The sequence below is a fragment of the Molossus molossus genome, unplaced genomic scaffold (genome assembly GCF_014108415.1).
Source record: "Molossus molossus isolate mMolMol1 unplaced genomic scaffold, mMolMol1.p scaffold_m16_p_1, whole genome shotgun sequence".
Lineage (NCBI taxonomy): Eukaryota > Metazoa > Chordata > Mammalia > Chiroptera > Molossidae > Molossus > Molossus molossus.
Window position 1 is genome coordinate 200,951,354 of NW_023425344.1, and position 12,514 is coordinate 200,963,867.

At 43.9% G+C, this 12,514-nt stretch overlaps 1 protein-coding gene across 1 annotated transcript; it reads right to left on the minus strand.

Moving 5' to 3' along the window:
* Positions 1-1,117: 1,117 nt before the first annotated feature.
* Positions 1,118-1,901, minus strand: LOC118623216 (ferritin, heavy subunit-like). Its single transcript, XM_036250739.1, has 2 exons — positions 1,557-1,901; positions 1,118-1,306 (listed from the first exon to the last, which is right to left on the minus strand). Exons 1-2 carry the CDS (start codon positions 1,899-1,901, stop codon positions 1,118-1,120), a joined length of 534 nt encoding a protein of 177 aa, XP_036106632.1.
* Between the last annotated feature and the right edge of the window lie 10,613 nt (positions 1,902-12,514).

Below are 12,514 nucleotides of genomic sequence, written 5' to 3' on the forward strand. Positions count from 1 at the left end.
ATTATGCCAACTTACTGCGAAAGTTCATTTTTATTGTTGGTATATACTAATCTCTATATACATAGTTTGTCAGTTAATTTTCACTCTACGTGTTATAATTAAAGGGCCAAGTCCTCCAGGCAGTTTCAGGAAGAGAGTCAAAGAGCAATTTGTCAGGTTCCTGGGATCCTGGGACTGCTCCTATTTTCAGAGGTTGTCAGACTCCATCTGCAAGCTCACTTGTGGGAACCAAGCTCTGGAGAATCCAAGTCCAAGTCCCAGCTCCATACTTTTTTTTTATCTTCACCTGAGGACATTTTTTCATTTTCTGTTCATATAGAGTGGGAGGGAGAGAAGGGAAGAGAGAGAGAGAGAGAAACATCAACGATGTGAAAGGGACACATCGAGCAGCTGCCATCCGCACAACCCAACCAGGGCCAGGGACAAACTGCAATCAAGGTACGTGCCCTTAGCGGGAACTGAACCCGGGTATCTCTGGACTGCAGGCCGATGCTCTAACCGCTGAGCCAAACTGGCCAGGGCCCAGCTCCAGACTTTTGAGAGACTGATTAATAAACAGGAAGGTCAGTTGATTCATTTACTAATGGGGACACACCAAGAATCCTGGGGCAGGATGCTCCCTTTGCTGTGTGCCTGGCAAGCAGAGAGGAAGAACACAGGGTGCTCAGTTCTTCAGTGACCTCTTCCTGACAATAACCAGAACCATTTTTCATTGGTCTGGTTGAATTTATTATGGAATGAAAGCCAATGAATCAGAACAGCTAATAATTAAAAAATAATAAAAATTTTACAATAGTAAATAAAAAATAATGAATTAGAAATATTTGACTTTTCCCTCTAATTTGGGCTCTACTAAGTAAGGTCAAATTTATGTTTACTTTTGTGAAACATGGATATTCACTTTGTTATTTTTTAATTTTTATTTATTGATTTGAGAGAGAGAGGAAGGGGGAGAGAAAGAGAAAAAATATTGATTTGTTCTTCCATTTATTTATGCACAGGTTTATTTGTACACACGCTAGTGAAGGAAAGCCATCTTCTGTCAAATGGAGACAATTAAGATTCTTAAGTAGCTGATTTTGGGACCTACTAGAATGGAAGACTTGCTTTGTTGCCTTCAGACGTCTGTTTCTTTACCTGACACTTGAGCAGGCTTTTTAAAAGGGTCTTCCTCCTGGGCCTGCTTTTCTAATCCCTTATGATATCCAAGCTGTTGTTCCAGGTAGTTTGTGTTCCCCTTCTGTTTATCCAGGTGCTTTCCCATAAAGTGTAAGAGATTGATTTCCTTGTTGGCAGAAGCCATGGTCTTCAGTTTTTTTTTGTTTTTTTTTTGTTCGTTCAGATAGAGTGGGAGGGAGAGAGAGAGAGAGAGAGAGAGAGAGAGAGAGAGAGAAAGAAACATTGATGTGAAAGGGACACATCGAGTGCCACCCTCATGACCCAATCAGGGCCGCGGACAAACTGCAACCAAGGCACGTGCCCCTAGTGGGAACCGAACCCGGGTCTCTCTGGACCCCAGACCGACACTCTAACTGCTGAGTCAAACCTGCCAGGGCGGTCTTCAGGTTTTGCAGGAGGTTGGTTACCTTGTTCTCCAACTCCAGAGCACACTCTAGAGCTTGTATTCCAGTTCCCCAGTTATCTATGTCAGGTCTCTTTATCACCGGAAGGCAGATTTTACTCTCCCGTTTTCTTAGATATCTTAGGAATTGCTTTGCATGTTCCCTCTTCACCTCAGCTTGGTCTTCAAAGAATGCGGCAAAAAGAGGTGCTCCCGTGTCTTGGTTGTAATAACAGGCCATAGATAAATAAGCCTCACTGATGTGCAGCTCATAAGATGCCACATGATTAATAACAAACCTACAGTCTTCAGAGAGGAGGTTGTGCCTCGGGGATGCCATCTCAGCATCAGAGAAAACCAGGCAGAAACAGTGCCTTTTTTTTTTTTTTTTATCCTCACCCAAGGACATTTTTCTGCATTTATCTTCAGATAGAGTAGGAGGGAGAGGGGAAGGAAGAGAGAGAAACATCAATGTGAGAGAGACACATCGATTGGTTGTCACCCACACAACCCCAAATGGGGCCGGGGATGAACTGCAACCAAGGTACATGCCCTTGGCCGGAACCGAACCTGGGACTCCCTGGTCCATGGGCCGATGCTCTAACCACTGAGTAAACCAGCCAGGGCCATGGGTTGATTCTTGTATGTGTCCTGACAGAAGATTGAACCTGCAACCTTGGCGTTTCCAGATGACACTCTAACCAACTGATCCACTCAGCCAGGGCCTGGTATGCACTCAGTTTAAAGAATCCAATTATTCTATAGTGCCTGTTAGGAAAACAGCAGCTTCCACCACTTCTGTTTTTTGCTTCCCAGAGGAAACATTTTCAACTCTTTTAGTGGATGCTGTTTCCTGTTTGTATCTACCTCTTTTTGCTATTTTACAGATTAGAAAACAGCTGTAGACATTCTAGATGAGGGCTCCAATTTTGATGGTTGCCCTAACAGAAATGTTAACAGTGCATCCTGACCAGTTTACCACAGCTAAGTGGTTCATATTGCTCTACAAATTGCAAAATGTTTTCCTTTATATCATACTGCTTCTCTCTTTTTAAAAAATTTATTATTATTATTATTTTGCCTGGTCCATGTGGCTCAGTGGATTGAGCAATGTCCCATGGACTGAGAGATCCAGGTTTGATTCCCAGTCAGGGCACATGCCCAGGTTGCAGGGGGCATGTAGGAGGCAGCTGATGGATATTTCTTACATCAATGTTTCTGTCTTTCTTTCTAAAAAAATCAATAAACACATATTTTTAAAAAACACTTATTTTTTTATAGTGGTAAAATATACATAATATAAAATTCATCTTTTTCACCATTTTTGAGCACACAGTTCAGTGGCTTAAAGTACATCCACATTGTTGTGCAACTATCACTACCATGCATCTTCAAAAGTTTTTCATCTCCCATACTAAAACTCTGTGTCCATTAAACAATAACGCCCATTCTCCTTGCTTCAGCCCCTGGTAACCTCTAGTCACTTTTTTTTTTATCCTAACCCGAGGACATTTTTCCACTTTTGCTCAGATAGAGTGGGAGGGAGAGAGAGGAAGAGAGAGAGAGAGAGAAACATCAATGTGAGAGAGACACATCGAGTGGCTGCCACCCACACAACCCCAAGTGGGGCCGGGGACAAACCGCAACCAAGGTACTTGCCCTTAGTGGGAACCGAACCCAGGTCTCTCTGGACAGCGGGCCGACACTCCAACTGCTGAACCAAACTGGCCAGGACTCCAGTTACTTTTTTTCCCCTATCAATTAGACTATTCTAAATACCTCATATGAGTATAGTCATGCAATATTTGTCCTTTTGTGTCTAGCTTATTTCACGGAACATAATGTTTTCAAGGTTCACCAGTGTTATAGCAGGTACAGTAAGTCCTCACTTAATGTCCTCGATAGGTTCTTGGAAACTGCAGCTTTATGCAAAAAAACGTATAATGAAACCAATTTTACTATAGGATGATTGATATAAACAAGAGTTAAGTTCCTATGGCATATTTCTAATCACATACACTTCTAAATAAAGATCCAAAACACTTCTAATAGTAAACATTGAAATAAATGTGAGCTGTACATACATTTAAGAAAGAGTAATAAAAACAAGTAGATGAGTCTTTTCAGACCTGTTTATTCCAGTTTGGGATTGCAGAGGGCCAGGGCCTATTCTGGCATCTCAGGGTGCAAGGTGGGAACCCACCCTGGACAGGACACCTGTCCATTGCAGGGTGCACTCACACACACACCCATACTCACAAAGATGGGACAAGTTAGACTTGCTATTCACCCAGTGTGCACACCTCTGTGATGTGGGAGGAAACACAGGCAGACACAGGGAGAATGAGCAAATTTCACACAGACAATGGCCCCAGCCAGGAATCAATTTTTTTCCTCTCCTCAATGACAAAGAAATGATGTTGAACAAAGCAACCAAAAAGAGGACCTGCTGAATCAGAATTTTATTCCTTTTTCAGGCTGAATAATATACATTGTATGTATGTACAATATTTTGTTTATTCATTCATCTATTGGTGGACATTTGGATTATTTCCACCTTTTGGCTATTTTGAATGAAGATGCTATAAATTTGGGTGGGAGTACAAATATCTGTCTGAGTTTTTGCTTTCAGTTTTTTGGAGTATATACGTAGAAGTGGAATTGTTAGATCATATGGTAATTCTATGTTTAATTTTTTGAGGACCCTACCTCCTCATTCTGGCAACAATTCTATGACAGGGATAAGACAACAGTTGCCATAAATAAGACAGGACTCTTGGTGACTTGCCCATAGTTTCAAAATTGGCGATAGGGCAGAGCTGGAATTTGAACCTGGGTCCTCTTGCTCCAACTTCAGGCTTCTCTCCATCATACTGTATCTGTTATTATGTTGCCCTTCTTTAACCTTAGGTACATAACCAGGGGGTCTCAAATAAATGTGTCTTTTCCTCCAGAGTATGTAGAAGACACTTTATTTATTCAAGCCACCACTCTTTTTTTTTTTTTAATTCTCACCCGAGGACATTTTTTGATATTTTGTTCAGATAGAGTGGGAGAGATAGAGAAACATCGACGTGAAAGGGACACATCGAGTAGTTGCCACCCACACGACCCAACCAGGGCTGGGGACAAACTGCAACCAAGGTACGTGCCCTTAGCAGGAACCGAACCCGGGTCTCTCCAGACTGCAGGCCGACGCTCTAACCGCTGAGCCAAACCAGCCAGGGCAAGCCACCACTCTTTGTTTGCCAACGTTGGTGCTTCTATTTTCCCACCTCAAATGTCAAATGCCTCCTTCCCAAAGATACAGTTTCATAGCCCAATTTGCCATTATGTAAAACATCTTAAAGTTCATGAGGTTAGTGGGAACAGAGGGTTTTTTGAATTGATGTCTTTTCTTTTTTTCCTTTTCTTATCTCAAGGTCAGACTCAAATTCTAATTGGTAGAATTTTCTCCTTCTCACTCCCTTGGACTCTCTTCAACAGGGCCAGTCACCCCTGACTAAGTCCTAGTTATTTGTGCTCCTTTTTTATTCCCCCTTCTTATTCAGGTTAGGAGTGGAGTGGTAATGGCCCCCTATGAATCCTGGGGTGTAATAGGTGACCATGGCCTTTAGATGTCTGGGCTAAGACCAAGTATCCTTGTTTAGCTGGTTCTCAATGATCTGTGTTGAAAAAATAAACAGATACATAAAAAAAGAAAAATGACCCTGAACAATATTCTTCTGTGTCCCATCCATCAAACCACAATTCTCCTCAGTGTTCTCTGCTTCAAAGTTGGGGGGGGGGGCGGGACATGGGGACTCTGAGGGGGAAGCTAAGGAGGTGAGAGGAGGCCAATCTGATACAACTAGAAGTTCAAGGTCCGAAGTTGAAATCCTGGTTCTGTCACTTACTATATAGCCCTGGGCAAGTCACTTAACCTCATAGAGTTGTGTTTTCCTCATTTGTGAAAAGGGAATGACAATCCTTGCCTTGTGGGTGGTTGTGAGGATTAAACAAAATGATGGTGTGAAAGTGAGCACACAGTTGCCAGCAGTCAGGAGACACCAGATGAACACTTAATGGATAAGCAACTGGATGAAAGACCTAGAAAAAAAGTTGATAACATAGAATCTATTTAAACAGGTGCAGTTTAAAAGTTTTTCATGTCATGCATGTTATTTTGGGGGGCTATAAAAGGTATTAATCAATAAATGAGATATGTCCATGAACAATTAATTATGACTCACAGTGGAAATGCCAAGCCTTTAAAACCTAACAGTCAATTACTAGATCCAGCATCAAAGACACACCCAAGACTTTTATAAACAATTCCCATAGCGTAGGATATGACAAAGTTGCTGTGTGGGGGATAGAGCCTTTGATTGCTAATAAGATTCTGAATAATCACAAATAAACATTTTTCTTATCCATAACACCAAGTGAGAATCCTATATCTTATATCTGGATTCGGGCCAATCAAAACATCAGGGCCTAAATGATCTTGTTGATCTTGATTCTAAAGATTATAGGCAAATTCCAAAAGCCACAGTCTCTGAGCTCCTCCACTAAGGGCTTAGAATCTGTTCAGACCCTTCCCGCCTTCCCTCTGAGACCTTGGAGCTCCTTACCGCTGCTGGTACCTACCCTCCTCCTTCAAAAGAGAGCTCCCCACTCTTCTGCACTCCGCCTGGAAGCCAGGCCTGATGTCAGCGGGGTTTTCCACCCTCCCCGCCTGAGGTGCTGTCCAGATGCTGAGAGTTGGGAGCCTCCGCTGCCTCCTGAAATACCACGGGAGCTGTCCAGCCTGGGAGCCAGGCGGACTCAGAGCTCAGGCAAGGCCTGCAGAGCCCAGGACTCAGAGCCTCTGAGACAAGCTAGTATAGCCAGAAAGGCCCTTAGAGGCCACACCTATGTACAAAGGAGGAAACTGAGGCCCACAGTGGGTTGACTCAGACACATGTAGCTCAGCAGCAGAGACAGAAGCAGGTCTTGCACATCTGAGTCCAGTGCTTTTGCCATATTGCCACACTGCGGGCTTCCACTCCCACACTGTACAATATTTGACAGTGACCCTCACTTATACAGCCCTTTACGAGTTGCTTTTATCATTATCATTTAATTTTTGCCACTACACTGTGATTAGCTATGGTGGTGCTGTCCTCATTACCCCTTTTCCAGATGCAGAAACCGAGACACGGACATGCCTAGGGAACTGGAGCTTGTAGCAAGAGGAATGGGTCAGGGGAGGCTGCCCAGAGAGGAGGAATTTGAGCTGGATTGGGAAGAAGGGGCTCACAGGGAGGGTAAGGGAAGGGGAAGAACAATGTAGGAGGCAAGAAGACCTGAACATATGTGGGGAGAGAATGGGGGACAGACAGAGAACAGCATGGCAGGAACACATGGGTGATGTCCAAGTAGTGGGCAAGGCAGGGGCTGGGGACTGCCTTACACAGCCATCCCCAAAGCCTCTCTCTGAGGGAAGATATCCAGTGGTCCTGGGGCAGTGGACCATCTGTACCTTGACCCAAAGTATCTAGTAGAAGAATTTTCCTGAAGTCTCCCCTGAGGGTGTTTCTGGGGGGTGTGGCTTATCCCTCCAACTATGCTGTAAATTCTCCTAAGTAAGAATAACATCAACCCTTTTGTTGTCTCCTTCCTTCCCACCCCAGGGCCTAGTCATGGGCTGTAGCCCCATGTCTTCTGTGTTAAAAGATCAAGGGCCTGGCTGCTAAAGCTCAAGCGTTCAGCCCCCAGCCTTGGGACATGCACACCTGCCTTCTTGCATGTCTGGCCGGGGCAGTGGGAGGAAGGAGGGCTGATGGAAGGCCTGGTGCAGGGGGCCTGGCTGTGCTGAACTTGCCTCCAGATGGGGCAGGGCAAGGGAATGAAGGGAGTTTATGTTCATTGAACATTTACTGGGCACTTGACTTCATTTCAAACCCTTTAAATATGCTGTTTGAAGCCTCTAAACAACCTTCACGTTGTAATTGAGAAAACCAAAGCTCAGAGAGGTGAGAGAACTTGCCCAAGGTCGCTCCCTGTGGGGAATCTCTGGCAGACCTGGAAGTTAGGAGACTCCTCTAAAGGGAGGCTTTGGCTCAGGGACCCCCATTAGCTTTGCTGACCTTTCTTAGAACTATACAGCTGTCTTAACTCTTCCACACAGACTTCCTTCCTTCTCTCTCTCACATGGTCACGCCAACCTTGAGTTCTGATGGCTCTCTTTTATTGCACAACCTCTTCTTTTATTGGACACAGGCATTTACCTAGATGTGCATGAACCTTTGCACATCTAAACCTGTCTGGGTGCCTGTTTCTCGGGAGCAGCATAGCCGCACAGCCGGTGCCTGGATGGCTGGGCCCAGGCCAACCCATGCTCACTCCTTTGCACCATGTGCCACCTCTCACAGCACACTTACAGGTACCCAGGGCAAACATGGAACTGGCTGCCTGGTTTCCCTTAAACATGTACATGACAGATTCCTTAGCTCTTCTCTCTTCTGCAATGCACTCGCTTCCTTCTAGAGGGGCTGGCTCTGTGACTGCAGAGAACTCTATGTGCCTGCCTGCCTGCTGCTTCTCGCTGTTCCGGGACTCCAGTGGAGAAGAAAGCCTGTGTGGGTTTATTTTCCCCTCAGAATGAATCTGCAAGTCTGTTTTGCACCTGCCTCTCAGTTTGTTCTTATTTTTCCCAAGGTCTAAAAATTTCCTCTACAGTGACAATGTTCTAAGGCTCCTGAGCTTTGCATGGTCTTTGTGACCCCAAAATAAACAAAATCTAAAGCAGTTCTACAGATGGTGGAGATGACCCTACATAGGAGAAAGGGCATGTTTCCTGAAAAGCTGTATAGACAGAATTTTTCCACAAGCTGAATCAAATTTTATATTCCAGAGGTGGAAGGACTCCTTATCTAAAGGGATCCTGATTATGGCTTATTGTTCCTGTTTCCCCAGTCCCAGATTATACAGAGTGGTGCTGGATACTAAATATTTTTAGTGTGAAAAAAGTGATGATCCTTAATGAAGTTGTCTTATAAATTCAGATTTTCTCATAGTCTGTTTCTAGAATGTAGACTATATTTTTAGCTGTCAGAATAGTAAAGGAATAATATGCCATTCTTTCTGCTTCCAGAAATATAGTAAGAGACCACTGAGCTCATCCCTTAGGTCTAATTAATTCTAGATTGGCTGCTGTCTCAGGACTCTAGACAGAGGAAATGAACTTGATCGTTTTTAAAAGCATCTGTGTTAGGAGGTGGGAGGACACCTGCACTAGAAATACACTGTACTTGGATACGCTGATATCAACCTCTGTGGTTTTAATGCTTTTATCTAATGAAAGTATCACAAACACCTCTTTGCAGGGCTGCCTATTCTGACATTAGTCAGATGGCATCAGCCCTTGATCATCAGGCAAATTATTATAGACTGCCTAGGAATTCAGCTGTGGCCTAGAAGAAACAGGGGTCATGGAGGGGCTGGGTGTTATAAAAAGGCTGATAAACCAGAAAGGAGAGGACGCCAGGCCCAAATAATAAATGCTCAGAATTATATCCTAGGGTTCCAGAATACATACACTCCAGGCCATGTTGCCTCGGTCCCTTTCTTTTCTAAGTCCTACCTATCCTTTAAAGCCTGGCTCAAGTTTCACTTCCCTGAAGCCTTCTGTGGCTACCCTATTCCACACTGGTCTCTAGGCCCATCATAGATTCTCAAAGAGCTGTTCTGTACAACATTGCTCTTATTGTATTAAGCCCCACCTTTTATAGCTACATCCATGTAACATTTGCCTCCACAACTCAATCACAAGTTCTTAAAGAGAAATTGCTGGAATCTGTGTGTTCTCTTCAATTCCAGGCACATAGTAAATAAATATTTGTTGACATGGATACATACTAAGGATTCAATAAATGACTGTTGATATGGCATCCATAGATGCTCAATAAATGCCTATAGGTTTGGTTTACAGAAGGTGCTCAATAAATGCCTGCTAGTTAGGTGCACAATAGGAGTTTAGTAAGCAGTCAGCTTGATCTAATAGGGTGTCCTGGGTCTCCTTTCAAGGACTAGCTAAGCTGATTGGGGTACCTGACAGCCAATGCAAAACGGGGTTGTGTTCTGAAGGTCAACTAGGACAGGAGGGTTCCCCAAGGCAGGCCAAAGTGTGGAGCGAGCTAACAGAAAAAAATCCAAGACAAGTTCTTGAATAGGACTCAGATTCAAGGTCTGAAGAGCCCAGATACAGATGTCAGGTCCCCTTGGGCACCTTTCAATAACTTCCAAAAGTACCTCCTCAGGGAAACCTTCCCTGACCTCACCATCCAAGGTAGCCATCTTCTGCCCTATCGCTCTCTGGTGCACGACCCTATTTTATTTACTTCTTAGCATTCACACTACTGGGTATTATCAACCTCACCAGGATTTCCCCTCACATGCAGTACACACACACACACCTCCCCACTAGAATATAAACCCTGGAGAGAAGATTTCCTTGTTTGACACTTGCCCTGTTCACCAAAATGGCCCCATGGCTACTACGGCACATAGTAGGTGCTCGATAAATATATATTGAATGAATGGCTGAAGGAACTGAGAGAGGTCAAAAGAAAAGAAGTCAACAGGATGTGGACAGAAATGGATCTGGATGGGAACTAGCAAAGGTCTGACCTTTTGCTATAATTGCTCATGAGCCTGTGTTGGTGTTTTTCACCTTCCTTTGTGAAACTGTAGGTGCTATAAATGATAATGTTTGGTTATTTTAAAGAAACAGAGAGCATGAAGGAAGAGAGTCAGCCTATTCCTTTGACATTTGTTCTATCTTCTAACAAGATTATAAAATGGCTCCTCTGTCTTATTCTTGGAGAGCCCTATAGGGTTCTAGTGGATAATATGAATGCAATAGTGGATAAAACAAAGCATATTATGCTTGTTTTATAATAAAAGTAATAAGTAATGAATTTGGGTTATTACTCAGCTTATATTCACTCCCCTCCTGTCCCACTGATGTTGGGTTTGGCCATGTGACTGGCTTTAGCCAATGAAATGTTATTGAAATGATGTAAGCAGAGACTTTATATGTGCTTATACAGTTTGATTTGTGTCTTGTGCTCTGGTGATCTGGAAGGAGAAGAAAGTCTTAAATAGCTGCTGCCCCTTCAGCCAAACTGCCAAAGTGAAGACACATGGAACAGACCTGGGCCTGATATGCAATGAGGAGCCAGGCCTAGTCGATCTGCAGCCTGAGGTAGAGCACGCCCAACCTAAGTCAGTCAAATTACAGTTCACATGTAGACATGTAAGCATGAGAATAAACCCCGGTGTTATAAGCCACTGAGTTTTGGGGCTAGTCTGTTATTCAGCATTGTAGTGGCAATAGCTGTTAAATATATAACATATATGCTCACTGTTGAAAAAAACTAGAAAATAAAAATAAGTAGATGCCCAACCTGTGTGGCTCAGTGGTTGAGCATCAACCCATGCACCAAGAGGTCACCAGTTGGATTCCCAATCAGGGCACATGCCCAGGCTGTGGGCCCGATCCCCAGTGGGAGGCATGCAGGAGGCGGTCAATTGATGTTCTCTGTCATTGATGTTTCTCTCTCTCTTCTTCTCCTTTGCTCTCCAAAATCAATAAAGGAAAAACAATTTTTTTTTAAATAAAATAAAATAAGTAGAAAGGGAAAATAGGACATCAATGATCCCCTCACCAAGAATAAATACTATTAGCATTGTGATATACAGCTCTCAGCTATTTTGATATAGTGATACCTCGGTTCTCGAACGCCTCGGATTTCGACCAAATCGGTATTCGACCAGGAGATTCGAGAAACTTTTGTCTTGGAATCCGAACAAATATTTGGAACTCGAACTTCCGAGATGAGCCGAGTTGAGCCGAATGGCGTTCATTCGGCCCAGCGCGCCTTGCTCGCGTCATCAGTGTGAGTGCAGAGAGAGAGTCACGCTTTGTGGAGAGAGTCACGCTTTACACTGAATTTAACCCTTAGACATACTGTACACTTTTATTTCTTGTTAAGACTTATGTTTTTCTACATATTATATACAAATTAGGCCAGTAAATAGGCATTTTCTGGGGCTTGGAACGAATTAATCCAGTTTCCATTATTTCCTATTGGGTTTCATTGCTTCGGTTCTCGAACAATTTGGTTCTCGACCGTCCTCCTGGAACGAATTATGTTTGAGAACCGAGGTATCACTGTATTTTGCAGTAATGGGGGCCTACTGTTCACATCTTTTTGTAAATTGTTTTTTCAAACTAATATATCATGAGCATCTCTCTAAGGCCATAGCATTTCAGTATTGCCTCATTATCCTCCCACCAACCCTCCAAGGCAGGCTCAGGAGGCAACCTGATTTGCCCAAAGTCACACCTCTGGGAGTCAGCAGAGCCCTATGTGCCTCCAAGTTCAGTACTCTTTCCACAAGGCAAGTTCTCTCTTGAGGCCTCATTAGCATTTTTGGCACCTGGCAAGGTCGGCTCCTTCCCCAACAAGAACAAAATGAAACCTTTATCTTATCTGGAAGGAGAACACGAGTGTTTGGTTCCCTGATTCACATGATCCCAAGGGCTGAGACAAGGCCTTGCTGCCAACCTCCCATCGCAGGCCTCCTGGGGGATTGTCATTTCCTCCTTGTGGTAGAGGGAGACAAGGGCAGGTGATTGGGAAGTATTTTCTGATGAAGTCCTCAGCAGGCCAACTGGTTTCCAATTTCATCTGGGGGAGAAACAAAGCTCTCGGGTGTTCTCGTCAGCAGGAATGGAACAGAGGGTAGCTCCAATTCCTGTAGAAGAGCCAGCCTAGGAGCTGTTGGCACAGACCTGGGAAATCCAGGGAGACAGGCTGCATTCCAGACTCCAACAGCTTCAGCTAGGAAACCAGGAAAGATGGAGAAAGGAGCATAGAAAGACCAAGTTGGAAGCCATAGTCACTCACCTAAGCTAAGGGCCAG